The following is a 19,695-nucleotide window of genomic DNA, read 5'->3' as shown; positions in this document are numbered from 1 at the left end:
TTAATTACCCCCCCCAAATTAAAAAGAAAAGAAAAGAAAAAATCTTACCCTGTTACAGAATAATAGTCAAAATAGATATTCACACTATTTGACAACAGCTCCCTCTTGTGGTTCAAAGCATTCACTTCAAAGATGATTACCTTTAAATACAGAATTACAATTCCTTAGCTTCAAATTGTGCTGTACAAGTTTAGCTCGTATTTAGTGAATGCTTTTTGGAATGAAGAGGGAAGTTTTATGAACATGAGGACAAAGAAGAATATTCCCTCTTTTGGATAGCTCCAGAGTTCCAATATCTTAGCAGTGTTCCCAAAGTTTTTTAAAGAAGCACCATTTTTTTTCTTACAAAGGAAAACAACCAAGTAGATGTTTTCTTTGAAAACATGCTCCATTTAAAAGGTTTCCCTCCTTTTCTGTGGGTGTATTATGCAGGAGGAATCAGCATTTAATTTTGTTACGTTAGCAGATAGGAATTTGAAAAACTTACAGAGAAAAGTGTCAAAAATATTTCAGTCCAAAAATGACTTAAGTCAAAATCAGAGGTTGCTGTAACTGGCAATAACCTGTTCTAACAATGCGAAACCGTCCAAAAAGTCCTCTTCTTCAATTCCAAATTTTGTATACTGATGAAGGTAGGCTCTGGTGAAAGAAACAGAAAATGTGAAATAAAAATCTCAAGCAAATGAGTAACTCTTAAAATCAAACAATAAATACACTTTGCCTAGCTCACGAACATTTGAAGATGGCAGACTCTCTTAAAAGTCGTTATCTTTGCTTCAGTGTTTGCTCCAAAGGTTAGCAAACTTTCAAAGTTTATGTCTATTTAATGTCCAAGAGTGTGACAATAAGAAACATGTAGGAAAAAGCAACCCATTCAGGTGTGGCGTCTACTCGACACGTATTCATCACCCTGCGGGAGATGACTGGGTTCAATATAAACTCTAAAAAGTGCCTAAGATGTTTTATCTAAGGTTTGACACCGTAGAAACACATTGGTCTGGTCCCCGAGATGAGGTGAAGGCTCCTAAGTGTTTTTCTGACACTTAATTTCCAGCTATTCCAGGCGGTCCTCTTAATACCCCATCCCCCCAAAATGTTCTGAGGCAGGGGAAATCATGTTAAAAAGAATATTAAGCGCAGGCATGAGTTAAATTGATGAAATAACGGCTGCTACCATTTAATTAGAGTGGGAAGAGAACTACACCAGAAAAGGACCAAGAGGTCACAGTCCTGAGGAGTGGGGGCTTATGGAGTGGTCACGTGCAGGATGGGGGGGGGGTCCTTGGGAATCCTGGCTAATTAAAGTAGAAACTTAGCCCATCATTTGAGGAATTTGGCTTTGACATTAAGCAATTGTGCCAGAGGTCAGGAAACCTGATAACACAATTCTTAGTATCAAGTAGACACTTTTTTAGTATCAAGTGGAGTTGAACTTGCAATATTTCTTACTGAGCAAGATCAGGATCTCTTCTGTTCTCAAGGATCTTATTTTGGAAAACTATCTTATTGTCCTTGCCTTATAATGAAATTTCTACTTTCATTTCATTTCATTTAGAAACTACTCATTTAGTCAACAACAACAATAGTAATCATATGGAACAATTATTGAGCATTTACTAGTTAGGCACTGTACTTGGGTATTTTTTACATTATTATCTCATTTAATCCTTGCCACATCTTCACTCTCAGTTTGGACCCATCGTACAGAAAAAGAAAGGAAATGAAGAAAAGTAACATGCCTCAAAATTTATACCTACAAAGTGGTAGCCATGCCTGCTCATGCTATCATATTGAACGTGCTCCCCCCAAATCCATCCGTTGAAGATCTAACTCCCAAGGTGATGTTTCTAGGAGGGAAGGCCTTTGAGAGGTGATTAGATCATGTGAGTGATCAGATTCTGGGCCCTGATGAGTGCGATTAGTGTCCTCATAAAAGAGGCCCATGAAAGCTCCTTTGCCCTGCCTGCCGTTTGAGCACACAGCAAAAAGATACCACCGATGAACCAGGATGTGTGTCTTCACCAGACATCGAATCTGCCAGCACCTCAATTGTGGACTTTCCAACCTCTAGAGTGGTGAGAAATAAATTTCTGTGGTTTATAAGCTACCCAGACCGTGCGATTTTTGCTAGAGGCCCAAATGGACTAAGACACTCCAGATCCTGCCTTGTGTTTTAACATTATATTATCTGCCTAAGGTTAGAAAAGGTTTGTAGACTTATTTTTTACTTACTTTGAAGCAAACATATTCCACGCTTTGCCTACAATCATATCCAGCGGTTTTACTAAGGACTGGCTATTGCTGACCAACGCTGCAGACTTCTCATATTTGCTGAAGGCTCGCTGGGTCTTCCACACGTTGAAAGCGGTAACAGGCTCTAACCAGGAAGTATAGAGAGCTGGATCTTTAAACGCCCCTACAGTAAAATGACATAAATCATCAATTCTGGAAACAAATTAATAAACAGATATTTTCATATCCATTTCACCAAAAGTCTTTTGTTTTGCCTTTTAAACTAACTTTATATTGCTTTTGGATAAATGAGCCATATGTAGCATAAAAAATTAATAATTCAGAGCATTCAGGAAAGTATTACGAAGAAAATTTAAAAGTCAGCTGAACAGCTAAAATGTCACCACCCAGAGATAATGACTATGAACAGTCTGCTGACCCTTTTTTGTATTATCATTTTTTAAAAATTGAAGTGTAGTTGATTTACAATGTTGTGTTAGTTTCTGGTGTACAGAATAGTTATCAGTCATATATACATGTATATATATATGTGTGTGTGTATATATATATATATATGTATTCTTTTTTATTATAGGTTATTATAAGATATAGAATATAGTTCCCTATGCTATACCATAAGAAACTTTACACACATGCTTTTATGTAATATGGCCTTCTTTTTTTTTCAAAACATTTTTTTTTATTGAGTAATAGTCATTTTACAATGTTGTGTCAAATGTAATATGCCCTTTTCAATCACCAGTATGTTGTGAACCTCTTTTCCATGTCAATAAACATCACCCATATTTAAAGGCTCCTTACATGAATATACCAAATTTATTTGACACATTTCCTACTGTTGGGCATTTAGGTTGTTTCAACATTTCTGTTAGTGTGAAAGATACTGCAGTGAATCTCTTTGCAAGAACATCTCTATGTATCTGCATTATTTGCTGTGGGTAAATTTTTGGAAGTTAGATTATATATCTTTTTATTAATTCTTCTATGTTAAAATCTAAAATGAAGAATATGATGAATGTACACCATCTGACTGACTTGAAATGATCTCTTTTTAATTATTACTAGTGTTTTATTTAAAGGATATTACATGCGACAATGAATATATGTATGTTTATGTATAACTGAAAAACTGTGCTGGAATTTGACACAACATTGTAAAATGACTATAAATCAATAAAAAAATGTAAAAAAAATAAAGAGTATTACAGGGATGAAACCGTTTGGCTTTCTTTCTGTCACGGCTGGAAGCAGCCAACTGGATGCTGCTGGACTCATCAGATAAGGAGAACATAAACCTAGAGACTTTGCCGCAGAAACACAAAGCTAATAGACTACTGCTTCTTTCAGCTTCCTTAAAACGCTCCGCACGATGCTTGTCACGGAGACCATTAGTTGTCCCGCAATGCGTGTTCTCCTCTTCTTCTTTAGTAACAGAGCCCCCGAATTTTAACTGTGCTCACAGCCACCCTTGCAGCTAGATGTGGCTCACAGTTCAAGTCAAAGGGCTACAAACACAAGTGTGGTGTGTGGCCCTAGGAGGAGGGGGCATGCCCTTCTTTGCTTATTCCTATGTGATCTGATGGCTGAAGTTCAAACAGATGTCTTGAACTATAAGGAGGAAGCCACAAGGTGAGGATGACAAAGCAACCAGGTTCAGGAAGAAAGAATTAATCTCGTCTCTTGTTTACATCACTTCTGTTTTGGTGTCCAGTCACATACTAATTGATACGATGGTTACGTTTTACTACTAAAACAGATAGTTATTATTTTCCTTTCTTTAAGAATAAATTCAGGGACTTTTTTTTTTTTACCATGTGTACCACGTACATGTGCAAAATACACATATTAATTTTTGCCTTAACTTTTGCTTACCCAGATCCGCACTGTGCACATCTTTCCCACGAAGGATGACCAAGTTAGCAATGGAAGTGTTAAAATGCAACTCCTTGCTGAGAGGCATTTTTCCAAGAGTAGGAAGTCCTGATAAAGGAGGCCGTACCTGCCAATCAATACCTACCAAAAATTTAAAAAGCAAGAGATTTTACAAATGGCTTTGAACAAGAAGAGAAAAATGTATTACAGGATGTGTATTTTACATAAATTTCCATTTGAGCAGTATAAGTTGTCAAAACTTGTCAATTAAATTATTTTGGGGCGAGGGTAGAGCTCAGTGGTAGACCGCATGCTTAGCATGCATGAGGTCCTGGGTTCAATCCCCAGCACCTCCAATATAAATAAATAAATAAATAAATAAATGAGCCTAATTACCTCCTCCCAAAAAACAAACAAAATAATAATTTTAAAAATTAAAATTAATTGATAAATAAAAATTTTAAAAATAAATGTCAATTAGATTATTCACTTACAATCAATCTTATACTTATTCAGAGTTCTTTTAGAGTTTATTAGGTTTATATTAAAAAAAATCATATATCATTCTTGAGCATACATAAAAATATAAATATAACAAAATAAGTCGGTTAAGGTTTTCCTAAAACATTTTCACATTCAGTGACTTTATCACTCTTTGACTCGGCATTAATGATGCCAGTGTTTTTTCACACATTATTGTCCTTGTGTCCCTAGAACATGGAGCAGCATTCCTTAAGGGAATCCATGAAAATGCGAAGTCACTGGCTCAGGCATGGTGAGCACGTCTACCTTTGACTTCAGCTTAAGGAATGTTGCTAAACTGGTCTGTTTATCATGCTGACTGCTTCTTCCCCACCCTAGCAGAAAGCTAAAGGTTTATTTTCTGGAGAGGATATGATCGAGGGTCTCTGGTCTGAAGAACACCAGACAGAGGTAAGGGCAGGGTTCGTACCAAAAGCAGAGAGCTCAAGTGAAAACTAGGAAAACCACGACCCTCCCTTCTCTGCCCCTAGGTCACTGGGGCTTTGTCTCTCTGAGTAGAATCTCCAACACAGCAAACAGGCAAACAGAATATCCAGGATAACAAAAGAACCTTGCTGAAGAGGGCAAAAAAAATCTAGACTGAAGCAGGTCAGAAGCTCTAAGGGAGATTTCTAAAAGAAGATGAAACTGACAGTATACCTAAACACAGGCAGACCTCGGAGGTTTTGGAGGTCTGGTTCCAGCCACTGCAATAAAGTGAATTATCACAATAAAGCGAGTCACACAAATTTTTTGGTTTCCCAGTAATTATAAAAGTTATGTTTTTTTACTACTATACTGTCACTACTATAATGTAGTCTGTTAATTTGCAGTAGCATTATATCTAAAAAAACCCAATATACATACCTTAATTAAAAAAACAGTTTATTGCTAAAAAATGCTAACCATCATTTGAACCTTCAGCAAGTTGTAATTTTTTTGCAATAGTAACATCAAAGATCACTGATCACAGATCACCATGACAAATATAATGATAATGAAAAAGTTTGAAATATGAGAATTATCAAAATTGTGACACAGACACGAAATGAACAAATGCTGTTGGAAAAATGGCGCCAACAGACTTGCTCGATGCAGGGTTGCCACAAACCTTTGGTTTGTTAAAAAACATAATATCTGCAAAATGCAATAAAATGAGGTGTGCCTGCATATCAAGAAAAAATTCAGACAAGTAGAGAAACAGGACTGAATAACTGACAGGTACACAGAAAAACTAAGCAAATAGGAGAACAAAGCAATTATTAACTCCAAAGAAAATTTAAACATTACACAGGAAGGGAACAGTATTCACAGGATACTCCGTCGCCCAGCTGTGAATACCATGTATTTGGTCATGATGATGTAAAGCTCAGTATTGCTTTAATCCAGTGATGACACCACCACTATATTAAAAGGATGAGGAGACAGAGGATGTTTTAGGGCTTAGGGGCCAGTGTGAGAAAAAAGCTAAATCCTAACCTTCCATGGTGGGAAGCAAATAATTAAAAAATCTATAAATGGCAATGTGTAGATAAATACAGCAAAAGAGTTCTGAAAAACAGTTGTCTCTGGGAGGGAGACAATAGAAGAAGGCTATGGACTAATAATTTTAACAACCTGCATTGTAGAATTACTTGACTTTTTAATCTATGTATATATAATGTTATGGCACATGTACAGTACACAACTTTGTAGCTACTAAAAATAATAAGGCATGTCTAAATGTACTAAATTGGAATGAAAGCCACAAAATATGTTGAAAAAAGGTGTGGAACAAAAAATGCATATAATATGATGCCAGTTTAATTTTTAAAGTCTTTAAGGGGAGGATATAACTCAGTAGTGGTAGAGTTCATGACTTGCATGCACAAGGTCCTGGGTTCAATCCCCAGTATCTCCATTAAAAAAAAGCAAATAAATAAATAAATCTAATTAACCTCCCCCCTCCGCCAAAATCTGTTTACATACACCCTTAGAATTCTGACTCTCTAGTTCTCACATGAATAAATTAATAAATTAATCCAAACTAGCCAAAAATAAGTCAACTAATAGAATAAAATTTTTAAATATGTTTTAAATAAAACAAAAATAAAAGTAAAATTATAATATAGCTTGGTTCAGAGGGCCAAGCCAAAAGCCATGGAAAAGTCTTCCCAGGCCTTACATTTTAACCAAGAAATTGTCAGCGTGAGCCCTGCTGAATCCTTATAGACCAACGGCTCCCATGTGCCTTTCATTTCCCCCTTTTTGAAAGGGAGTGTCTACCAGTCATCCTGCGCCTGCTCCACCATGGTCTGTTGGCGGTGGGGTGTCCTTAAAGAGCTACACTCAGGAAATCACACCTGAGGAGTGTAAATCCACACCTGGACCTGGTTTTAGAGGACAAGATTCTGGACTTTAGGCTGAGGTGCTAATGGGATGTAACTTTGGGGGGCTTGGGAGGGATTCAGTACATTCTGTGTATGGGAGGGCACAATTCGTTAGAGGACAGAGACTAGCAGCCAGCCTCCAGGATGAACCCCAGGGATCCTTGCCTTCTCCCCATGGGATAGGCCTGACTTTAATAACCAAAAGGATGGTGCAAAATGATGGTGTGTCACTTCCAAAACTAGGTCATAAACGACAGTGTAACTTCTGCTCACTCCCTCTTGGATCACTCACTCCTCCTGTTGCTGGGATATGTAGAAACAAGATACATTGCTGATGGCAATATTAATGGGGCCAATCTGCATACAGAGTAGTCTGACACACATAAAGAGTTTTAAAACTTCATCCTTCAGGCTGTTTAATGACATTAACATATTTATTCATATATTAATATTCATATGGAAACATTTATATGTTCAAAACTCTTGTCTATAATTGTGAGAAAATGTTGACAGTTTAAATTCCCAGACTGGGGGGTGGGGAAGGGTATAGCTCAGTGGTAGAGCACATGCTTAGCATGCTTGAGATCCTGGGTTCAATCCCCAGTACTGCCATTTGAAAAAAAAAGAAAAAAGAAATTCTCAGATGGGAAAATGACTAAACAGACTGGTTTACTGACCTAAACAGGACATCTTACCCTGAGGAACACTGTGTTCCTTGAGATGATAACAGGTATTGCTAGAAAAACCGGTACTGCGGCCGAGAAGTCCAGGAAGCATTAAGATGGGAACTTTCTGCTTATCTCCAAACCTCAGGCACTATTATCTAAAATCCATTAGGTACTACAAGTACATGTAGAGGGAATTCACTTTCACATTATTGAAACCTAACTTACTGTAATTTGTGGTCAAATATATGCTACTGAAATAATACACAGTAGTGACTGCCAGTTAAATGTGACAGACTGAACACACCAGTTTACTCCCTAAATCTCACTAACAAGACACTACAGTGATTTTTTTAAAAGGCATAAACAAGAAAAAAAAAATGGCATGGGGAGAGAAGATGATGGTAACAAAAATTTGGAAATCAAATGAACCAGTAGTTACTGACTTAGCAACCAGGGGAAGGGAAACTTCTGCCTACAGTGGAGGTCCTGGAAGCAGGCCAGGTACTTCTGAAAGAGGAAGAGACAGGAGGATTAGTTAAAAATCTGTATGAGAAGCAGTTAAGAGTCCCAGACTCTTCTCCAGTGAGGGGAGTGCCCCCTCCATCCATCAAGATGCTTCCTGCTCAGGAAAGGCTAAACCAGTGAGGCTCTGAAAATACAGCAGTAAACCCAACAGATAAGGATCTCTGCCCTCATAAAGTTTACTGCCTCCTGAGATACAGCAAAAATCCACACTAAGGAATTCCAGAATGCTAGAGACAAAGAGAAAAGAATCCTAAAAGATACAAGAGAGAACAAAACAGGATTAGGAATTGAATTAAAGTGGGACTTCTCAACAGCAACACTGGAAACTGGAAGATAACAGAGCAATGCCTTCAAAATACTCAGCAGAAATGACGCCCAACCTCGAATCCTTTACCTGGACAAACTATCAACCAAATGTAAACGGAGAATGGTGACATTTACAGCCTTAAAATTTTTACCTTCCCTGTACTCTTTCTTGGGAAGCTCCGAGAGGGTAGGGTCTATCAATATGAGGGAATAAACCCAGAAAGAGGAAGATGTGAAATCCAGGGAACAGAGGCCAGAGCACAGAAGGAGGCAGAGATGCCAGTGCTGGCTGCTTATCAAGCCTGGAGAGTAACCAGTGCAGACTGGACAGGAGGAAGAAGGCCTCCCGAGGGGACATCTCCAAGCAGACAATGGAAATGATGATTACCTGAGAGGTCTGAACATGCTGGTTTCATTTTTACGGAAAAGTTTAGGGGTAGACTAGTAATAGGTACGAAGAATAGCAACCAAATCAAAATACTTATTAACTCTAGGAGGGAAAAGTAAACTGTATGTGAAATAAAAGGTGATAATCTGTGTGTACAGTCCATAGCTCCACTGTGAACACTATTTACATAGCAAGAATAACACAATAATACAAACACTGAAAACTGATCTAACCCAAAAGTGTGTTTTAACTAGATTAGGAGGAGGGAGGATGGAGGGGGTGTGTGTGTGCCCTATATGTGTGTAGGGGGTGGAAGAAGATTCAATTCTCAACTTCACTTTAGGCAGGCAACTGATAATATCTAAACCTGGAAAATGAAAAAAAAAAATAACAGTATAAGCAAGACCTTTAGAAGTATGGAGGCAAATTCCAGAAGAAATAGCTAAAAACATTGAAAGTTGTTTCTGCTGGGCAGTAGGGAAGTGTAGGATAGGCTGTTCTCTTCCTCATTATAAATTCATGCTGGACAATTACTTGACTTTAAAAAAAAAAATTGAGATGTAATTTACATAAAGATGTCCAGACTTAAGTATACACTTAAATGAATTTTGACTATTTGATTAAAAAAATTATGTTCATATATTACTTTGAAAAAAATTAAAATAAAAGTAAATGTCAGGGGGAGGGTATAGCTCACGTGGTAGAGCGCATGCTTAGCATGCATGAGGTCCTGGGTTTGATCCCTAATATCTCCCCTAAAAATAAATAGACCAAATTACCTCCCCCTGAAAAAAAAAAGTAAATGTCACACTAATTTGAAATTTTTTTTGAGAAATGAAACTGTGAAGTGATCAAGAAGTCCTACTGGGATGTTCTGGTGAGTTTTTACAGGAGCCTCCCTGACCAGAAGAAGGCACCATTATTTCAACTGGCCCATGCCAGTGTATATCAAGAAGCCCAGGACAGGCATTTTTCCCAGCTTGTGGGCTGCATATTTTAAAAATATCCCTTACCTTCTTCCATTTTTGCATTAGAAATGAGCATCTGTCTCAAATGCTTGAGGAGGCCAGCCCAAGTAAACGTGCTGTATGCCAGGGAATTCTCAGACATTTGAGGAATGTTACGAACACCCAGCATCTTGAATTCTGGATGGGGAACTAAATCCTCCATTAAGTCTACTGCAAAGAAAAAAACAATTTTTTTGAACTAAATTTTTAAATTCCACATTGTTTCTGCTGGCTCATATACAACCACAATTTGATGGCTTGGGGGCCAAATGTGTTTTCTCCTCTAAGGCCAAAATTGCTTAAATTTTAAAATGTAAATACAATTTCAGAGACAATATCTATTACAGACCACATATTTGCTTGATTTGGGCACCTACTTTGGCCTGAGTGAGAAAACACACTTTGCCAAAAAGGAAACAAGAGTTTCTTTTCAGATAAGTAACTGGAAATGCGAATGAAATATGTAGCTAAATCCCAGGAAAACAATGTGAACATGAGCGCTAATGTGCTTTTATTGTCATTCTGTATTCATTAGATATTCCTTTAGAAATTTCCCTAGATCTCTTATTTACTTTATCTGGTTAAATGATAATCAGAACCTGTTAATATCAAACTCTACTAGGAAAGAAGACAGGATCAGTAATTCCTGAAGACAAGAATATGCCTACCTTTAGAACATTGTATTTGTAATAAAACAATTAAGGAGAAAGGCTAATTTGTTTTTCATCCGGAGCTTATTTGATATATTTTTAAAAATCTTTAAAGTTTTAATATACCTTTTATATTTTTATGTATTTTATATTTTTTATATATGTATAGAAAATACCTAAAGAAAGAAAAATATCTTACCATAACATGAAGTTAGAATTTTACGATAACATTGAATGCAAATTCATATCCTATGTCCTAACAGAAAGAACAACCTTTGATACAAATATCTACAAAATGCCACACAAATTGATCTTAACGGCTAGTGGAGTTTCATTTAAACATAAGAATCCTTTCTGTAAAATACCTAGAGCTAAATTCTATCGCATAGCACGCATAAACAAACAACAGCCAGCAAGTAATTCCTGAGCACTGATGCACAGATTGTTACAATCTGCTTTTCCCTCCAGCTTTCTTGTTCATTTATGCCCTCATCTGAACCATTCTTTTTTTTTTTTTTAACAGCAACATTATTTATAATTACCAAGAAATGAAATCATCTTAACCATTCTTGACCTTGTCAAACCCTGGTATGGACTCAAAGTTTGTGTCCCCCCCCAAATCCACACACTGAAATCCTTACCCCGAAGGTGATGGTATTAGGAGGGGTTAGGAGGAGGTGGGGCCTTTGGAGGTGAGGAGGTCTCTTTATAAAAAGAGACCCCAGAGAGGTCTCTCGCCCCTTCTGCCATGTGAGGACGCAGTGAGAAAATGACCATCTGTAAACCCGGAAGCGGGCCCTCTCCAGGCACTGAAATGACTGGTGCCTTGATCTTGGACTTCCCAGCCTCCAGAACTACAAGGAATACACGTCTGTTGTTTTATGTAAGACACTCAGGCTATGTACTTCTCTTATGGCAGCCTGAGTGGACTCAGACAGAGCCCAAGCTGTGGACCCTTGATTTATTTATTTATTTTTAAAATTAATTTATTTTTTGACCCCCGCCTCCCCACACCGATTTCTCAATCCTCAGTCTTGCCCTTTCTTCACTTGCCTCTTTACTCATCTCCTCACCCCTCTGTCTCTTCATCATATCTTTCTGGTGAAAATCCAATCTTGGCTCAGCCCCACTCCTCACATTATCTGTGCCTGTCAGAAAGGCACCCCCCACGGCAGACTGGGGTCCCCTCGGAATTCACAATCCACAGACACTGATGCCCACTGATGCTGATGCCCTGATATCTCCACAAACACCCGAGTGGAGCCACGTGGATATCTGAGGTCATTTAGTGCAGAGACCCAGGGGCATGGCAGGCATGTCTGGAAAACGGTGTGGAGGTCAGTGTGACTGGAAGAGAGTGAGTGAAGGAGAGCTGGGTAGGATATCAGATCAGGAAAGTAATGAGAGACCAGATAGAGCAAAGCCTTGTATGTGACTCCCGTGGGTGAGATGGGAAAGTTTTGAGTAGGAGAGTGACCAGATCTGATTTAACCCTTTCAACACCGTAAAGCCAGAGTTCAGTCTGGCGGCTGCACTTAGGGAAACGGCTGTGTGTTGGCAAAAGTAGAAGTCGTTAGACTAGGTGAGCTGTCCTCCGGCCAACTGGCTCCACTTAGGTGTTTGAAGATGTCACTAAGATATGGCAAAGGCACCCACACTCAGCATGTCTAAGACCCATCTCTTTCTCTGCTGCAATGTGCCCTGTAAATCAGGGCCTTTTCTAGTGTCTCCAGCCTCTGCTAACAGCACCACCATCTATACTGCTGTGTAAACCAGGGTCCCAGGAACTATGCTCTACACCTCTCATTTCCTAGATGCAATCCAGCACCTACTCCTGTCTATTTTACCCCACACCCACTCTCTCTCAAATCCATTCTCCTTACTCTATCTTCATTTGTTTTGTCCCACTTAGCAAGGACCTACTATACGGCAGGCACCGCTCCAAGGACATGGGATACAGTGAACAAGCCAGACTAGGTCTTGCCTTCACAGAGCTTCCATTCTAGTGAGTAGAAACAATGAATAAAAAAGGTAATAAACGAACAAAAGAATGACAGAGAGTAAAAAATCCTGGGAAAGAAGCCAACAGGATGATACTATAGACAATCACTCTACAAAGAGGACACTGGAGGAAGGCTATTTAAAGAAGGTAACAGTGAGCTGACACTTGAAAGATGAAAAGGGAAATACGGTCAAGATAATATTCCTGGGAGAGGGAGCAGGAAGACAGGAGGGCGGTAAGAATAGCCACCCTGGTGAGCATTACAGGAAATAATGAGGAGGCCCCTAGCTCCTGAGCTCATGAGCAAGGGGAGAGTGCAAGAGAGGAGAGAAACTGGAAGAAGGAGACAGATCACATACAACCAAAGCCACTGTAGGCTCTACTGTAAGAAATTTGGACCCAGGTTTTTAAAGTTGAGCAACTGAGGGATTGAGGAAGGAATAGGGCTCTGAGGGAAAGCTAAGTCATCTGTTTTAGACACATGTTTGGGATGTCCATGTGTACATACAGATGTTGAGAAGGCCGCTGGACACAGAAATCTAGAGCTTAGGGAATTGATCAGAGTTGGAGAGTAACTGGTAGGTTGGAGGATACAAATAGTGTTTAAAGCCATGGAACTGGGTCAGTCACCTGGGGAGAGGGTCCAAGACCAGCACTTATAGCTTAGGAAAAGGAAGAGGGGCCTAAAAAGGACGAAAAAAGAGAATAAAAGGGTTAATGACGAGTGAGGATGAGTGATGAGCGAGGAATTAAGTCCCTGAGAAGAGAAAGGGGGACCCAGAACCCAGGCGAGAGGCTGGCCTTTGACAGGAGCAGGATACTTCTCCCCCTGGGACAGAAAGGAAAGGGCAAATGTGGCCCCAACGCCATTAAGTTTGCACGTGGTGCTAGGAGTCAAGGGAGCACCCATCTACCTTACTGCTTTTATTTTCTGAGTACAGTTCCCCAGAATGTGTTTGCTTATCTTTAAAAGTAACACACCAGGAATGTCCATGTAAGCCAAGAATGTCCATGTCGATGTGAGCTTCTGTTTTTGTGCGAAAAAGAAAAAGAAAGAGAGAGGAAAAAGGAGGCAGAGAAAATAGAGAGAACTCTGTATTCAGGGGGAGTATGCAATATTAGTTGAGAGATACTGACCAACTGAACCAATGTGAGAGAGACAGGGAGGGAGGGAAGAATGCAGACAGATGGCAGAGATGGCATTAACAGGTCTGAGCATACTGATGAGATATGAGGACCGTGGGAGAAATCCAGGTGGCAGGAACTGAAGAAGAGGAGGCAGGGAGAGAAGACAAGAGGAAAAATGATGACTCCATTCAGAACATGCTAAATTTGAAGAAGCAGAAGGCAACTAAGAAAACTGGGATAGGCAACTATTTGGGGAAGAGATTAGAACTAGGGGACATAGATTACAGAGTCATTGTGTCTAGATGATTTGAGTTGATAAAGTACCACTTGATAAATAAGCTGAGAAAAGAATGGTGGGTTTCTTTATGGGGTGATAAAAATGATGGTTATACAACTTTGTGATTATGCTAAAAAAAACACTGAGTTGTACACTTTAAGTGGGTGAATTGTATGCTATGTGAGTTATATCTCAAAGTTATTAAAAAGGAAAAAAAGGAGAGAAAGGACCCTGAAGAATGGAATTAGTGGAAACCCACTACTCTTTTGAGCAACTGAGTAACTTCTCACAACTTCTCAATAAGACAGAGGGGAGGAGTCAAGAGAAGATAACGGTAAGGCTTTCAGAACCTAAGACTTTCCTACAAATAATACACAGGAGGACAAATACCTAGTGGATTTCTTCTGTAGTGAAATGAGCCTTCCCCAGAGTAAGTAGGCTGGAACACACTTCCCAGCTGATGTGCTAGGACTTGATTTATATCACGAAAGGAGATCTGCTTGATATTCATCAGTTTCGCACAGATCTTATGAACAGCATCATTTTCGTGGACAAGGAGGGCGTCTGAAGATCGGTACAAGTGAGAAAGAGTCAAAATGGAGTTGTAGTTCTGAACAATAACCTGGAGAGAAAAAGGCCAGAAATACAAAAGGCAGGAGAGAACAGAGGTTAAGAGGGTACGTTTCTAAGGACATCTTGGCCTGGGTTCAACTCCCAGCTCTGCACTTTCTAGCTATATGATCTTCGACAAGTTATTTAATCTCTCTATGCCTCAGTGTTGTGTTCTCATTTAAAAAGGGGATAATGATTATACCAGCTTCCTGGAGTTGTAAGAACTAATGACAGAATGCAAGTAAAGCACTTAGAACAGTGCCCTGTATATACTAAGAGCTCAATAAATGGTGACTATTACAATCAGGCTTTCTTCTTACGTCATTTCCTATGATGACTTATTTCATTTCCATTTTATTATTTCTCCTACGAGGCTGATCAACAGGAAATTGGCCTACAGAGAAATTTCCTTTCAATGGAAAGAAGTGAAAATTCTTTGGAGGTTGGCAATGGCACAAAGTCAAGGTCCCTGCTTTACATACAGTAGCCAGAGGGACTAATCCAGGAATGGATTTCTGAGAGAGGATGCACAATTGTCTTCCTTGGAATTTTTAAAAACAAGGACACCTCATTGTTTGGGAAAGTTTAAGCAAAGTTAAATGAATTGTTCACAAAAGTACCATATTGTATAATCACTCCCGATGCAGTAACTTAACATTACCAAAGAAAGGATGGCATCAATCTCTTACCAACATTTGTTTTAACTGCAAAGAATACAAAATATAAAATTTTCAATTGATATGTTCATACCTCACCAGTTCCATAAGGCCATATAATCTGATTCATTTTCAAAGAGTTTGAGTACTGATCTTGTAAGTTCTGTGTAAGGAAGGCTCCCAGCCCTGATCCTGTGCCTCCAGCCATACTCATTACGATGAAAAAACCACTCAAAGAGTCGCATTTCTCCACTTCCTTCTGGATGAGGTTCATTATAGATTCTTCATGCCTGGGTCCATGGACAGAGTAACTATGCAATGTAAAAGAACAAAAGACAAACATCTTTCAACCTAACCAGAGAAATGGAATGCAGAGATGATAGAAGATATTGAAGGCTTTTTAAACCTAAAGAAGTGAACTAACTCTCATGAAAGGTATACATACTCTGATTGACAAAATTTAAAATATACAAGTTAAATATTTTTTAAAGTCTTTTTTTTTTTTAATGGAGGTACTGGGGATTGAACCCAGGACCTTGTGCATGCTAAGCACGCACTCCATCACTGAGCTATACCCACTCCGCAAGTTAAATATTTTTAACAGGTGAATAGGACATCTAGGTGAGTGAATTTACTGGGAATAGAAAATTCTCTTTTATAGGCCATTCCTTTGGCTGCAGACTTCAATTACTATGTAGTCCTGCAAGTTTATGGTACAACATAATATTCAATTTTCATAGCAATACTCCTAAAGCAGTGGTTCTAACTTCGCTACACATTAGAATCACCTAGAGAAGCTTTAAAACATCCCCACATTCAGATTTCATCCAAAATCTATTAAAGCAGAATTTCTGGAAGTGAGTCCTAGGCATTGGAATTTTCCAGAGAACCCTAAGCAACTGTCTTGTCATATTCCCTAGTAACTGGAATACCTGCCAGATAAAGATATTGTACTGATAATAAGTTAGCTTGGCAGAAGGACAGCAAAGAAGTAGAAAACCCTGCTGCAAGAGGGTCTTGATTTCATCACTACCTGGACCTGAAGCACAGACATACATGAGGCAGAATGAGCATCTTCTGGACAAAGTCACACTCTAAATTTTAAAACGGCAATTTCAAGATTATGTGTTTCATATATAACCACTGTGCAGCTGTAAATACACTATTAATTGACTATGCAGCTGTATCTAAATGGAAAATCATGAGGAATTATTCTTACCCATATGCCCAGTTGTTTCCAGAACCTTGTTTTTGACAGAGGTGTGAATGCTGGCCATATTTCCAACGGCCAGAATGGGCAGCCTTTGACAGTGTTTGATTGATAACTTTAGGTTCCATGTCAACCAGTACAGCACGGGCAACTGGAACTAGAGAGGGGAAAAAAAGAATCAAAAAAAAAATATTTCATATGTCTTATTTGGGTTAACTCAGAGCATAAACGTCTATATCCAAAAAAGAATTTTTCAAAGACAGAAGATAGAAAGAGCTGTTCATTCTGCTTAGAAATTGAAGTAGGAAGCAGCAGGTGTATGCAGATGGTTCATAATGCCTGGCATTCTGCTAGGCAGGTTGAATGAATGTGGACTAAAATGATGACTAAGTCAAGTCTACAAACATCTGCTGAGTGCTTACAATGTGCTATGTGCTGTGCTGGGAATACAGGGATGAAGACATCAATCTAGCCCTAGGAGGACCAGTGGGAGAGAGAAGATACATCAACACTTAATCACAGTATGATGTGATACGACCCTCAGCAAATCTACACTAACAGAACAGCATATTCAGAGGTACAAAATACCAGGGGCAGAACAAGCAGATCAGGATTGTTGAGGCAGAAGATGGAGAAAGAGGGGGCATGAGAAGTGATGGATGGGGATGGGAAGCAGGCAAGGCTCAGATCTTGGAAGCCCTTGCATGCAATGCTAAAAAGCTTGAAATTTATTTTTTAGGTAATGTGAAACCACTGAAAATGTTCAAGCAGGGGAGGAATAGTCAGATGTCTTTCTCAGTACAGCATTTGGAAGACAGATGTGACAGACACAAGAGACTAGGCAGGGAAACTCAGGAGTGTCTTGAAACAGTCCAGGTGAGAGAGGACAGAGCCAGAACTAAGGCAATGACAGTGAAGACGGAAAGCAGAGAAGAGTTTTAAGAGCTATACAGGAGGTAAACTAAGCAGATTTTGATGTTTAATGGTTTGTGGACAGGAAGAGCCAAGTTTCAAAGGAGAGATAATGAACGCCCTTGAGTATGGAGATGTTAAGTTTGAGGTACACGTGAGAGATGCAGGCGGAGGTGTTCACTAAGCAAAGAGAGGCCACACTCGAGATTTGAGAGTCACTAGAGTAAAAGATGTAGCAAAATTCGACAGTAACTGAAATTGCCCAGAGAGAACTATATAAAGTGAGGACAGAGAAGAGGCTGAGCTGCAACCACCAGACAAGAAAAGTTCAGAGACTAAGGAGGAGTTTTAAGCAGGGAGTTTTACAGTTAATGTTATCAAATCCGGTTAGAGAAGTTAAGTGAATTAAGAAAAGAAAAACAGTCACTGGATCTGGTTAATCAGGAGATCATTGGGAATTTTTCATAGAATAGCTTCAGTGCTGTTATAGGGCAGAAGCAGAATTAGAGTTGGTTAAAGAAGGTTCTCCTTTGAGAATCTTAGATGAGCAGGCAAAGAGATAAGAGGAAGAAAAAAGCTTATGGTCAAGAGCTAAGTTTTGTTTGTTTGGTTTTATTTACTTTTTGTGAGGGAGGGGAGGTAATTAGGTTTATTTACTTATTTTAATGGAGGTACTGAAGATTGAACCCAGGACCTCATGCATGCTAAGCACACACTCTACCACACTGAGATATACCCTACCGCTGTTTGGTTGGTTTTAGATTGGAAAGATCTGAGCATGCTCACATGCTGAGGGGAAGGTGTCAACAGGCGAGGCAAAGAATCTTTAACAGAGAAACAAAAGGCTGAGAGCAAAGTCATTCCCCAGTAAGATAGAAGGGGATGGGGTTCAGACACCACCTTGAAGAGGCTGGTTATGTCAGAGTAAAGGAGAGGACTGTGGACCACACATACCTCCATCTTCCTCCTCACTGAAGAATCTTTCTTTGCAAGATGCTTGATATGCCTCATTCTCTCTTTTAGAGCAGAATTTCTGGGGACAGTGTGAGTCACTAAATAAAGCATCAAACACTTCAAAACCAATCTGATTGCCACACTGGCCAAGTTGCACTGTTACTATTGACATACTGAGACACAAACTAGGCCTATCTCCTCAAAAAAGTGAGAAACCTGTAATAGAAAAAATACAGTCTTTGAGAACCACTACATTACTAGTAAAGAACAAACAAAATGCTGTATTTGTTAATATACATTAATAAAATATAATTTTTAAATACAAAGATGCATATAGTGTTATAGATAAAATAGCTATGTTGTCTAGGAGCCAGTCATTTAAGGAAGTTGTTCTTTTTCTCCAAAAGGTTTTGGGATTCGGGATTTACTGTACCCAAATCCATTCACACACAACTCAAAGGCTTCCAAAATCTCATTTGTAATTGCTATTTTCCTAAGCATGTATTTAAAATAAACAAAACAAAACTAATGTTGGTTGAAGGAATTTGTAGTATACACTTCACACCAGAGGAATATTTAGAATGCATAAGTTAGCTCTACAATAGTATATTTAATTAACACTAATTTTCTTTCTTCTAAATAATGACTTCCTCTCTCCACCAATCGCCTTTCTGTTCTGGTAACTACAGTAACACGTATGAGAAAGACTTTGTGTTTAGCTCAGGTAGGACAGCCAAGGAAGACGAAGCTTGGGAAAAAAGGAGACCAGATGAAATATTAGAGCAAGTATTCACTACTTTTAACAATGAAAAGACAATTTTTGGCAAAGACCTCACACCGGCTCTATGCAGCACTGCAAAGAGCAGTGGCTTGTGAGCCAAACTCTACTTGGATAATCAAACAACCCTGCAAAATAGGTATTTATTTCCATTTTACAGGTAGGAGGCTCTGAAAGGTTAGGTGACTTTCGCAAGGTCATTCAACTAGTAAATAGCAACGCCAAGAGCCTTCCATTCTACACAGCCCCAGGAGTTCCCCATTAACCCCACTCACTGACAGCACCAGGACCAGCCGTTTCTGTCCGGTTCAAACTTCAGAACGCCTTCCCTCTCACTATGCGCATGCTCACATTTAATACCAAAAAATAAAAAGCTACAGACTACGAATGCGCATGTTCTACAAACGGAGAGATTTGTTGTGGGTTTTGGGCTGGGGGGGGATGTTTTTTTTCTTTTTTTCCCTATTCAGAAAGGCTAATTACGCATGTTCGATTTCAATTTAGCTACTTCAGACCTGGTACGCATGCTCACTGTCCATCAAACGCTTTAGCCGACAATGCGCATGATCTGGCTTCCAGCAGCGGCTTCGGCTGGGCTTCTGCGCA

The 19,695-nt window shown here is 39.1% G+C and overlaps 1 protein-coding gene across 5 annotated transcripts; it reads right to left on the bottom strand.

Annotated features, from left to right (window-relative positions):
• Positions 1–19,618, bottom strand: TUBD1 (tubulin delta 1). 5 transcript variants are annotated; one of them, XM_074342703.1, is made up of 10 exons: positions 19,365–19,611; positions 18,312–18,527; positions 16,455–16,602; positions 15,330–15,546; positions 14,358–14,589; positions 9,917–10,081; positions 4,126–4,266; positions 2,233–2,416; positions 488–639; positions 1–140 (listed from the first exon to the last, which is right to left on the bottom strand). In XM_074342703.1, the coding sequence occupies exons 2-9, from the start codon at positions 18,481–18,483 to the stop codon at positions 537–539; spliced, it is 1,362 nt and encodes a 453-aa protein (XP_074198804.1). In that variant the 5' UTR covers positions 18,484–18,527; positions 19,365–19,611; the 3' UTR covers positions 1–140; positions 488–536. The 5 variants fall into 5 exon arrangements, with proteins under 5 accessions (XP_074198804.1, XP_045369702.2, XP_010949327.2 ...); XM_045513746.2 differs by having other exon boundaries at positions 1–639; positions 9,917–10,078; XM_010951025.3 differs by having other exon boundaries at positions 1–639; positions 19,365–19,610.
• Between the last annotated feature and the right edge of the window lie 77 nt (positions 19,619–19,695).

The sequence above is a fragment of the Camelus bactrianus genome, chromosome 16, assembly GCF_048773025.1.
Source record: "Camelus bactrianus isolate YW-2024 breed Bactrian camel chromosome 16, ASM4877302v1, whole genome shotgun sequence".
Classification (NCBI taxonomy): Eukaryota; Metazoa; Chordata; class Mammalia; order Artiodactyla; family Camelidae; genus Camelus; species Camelus bactrianus.
Note: the sequence above shows the minus strand (reverse complement) of the source record. Positions and strands in the feature narration are given on the sequence as shown.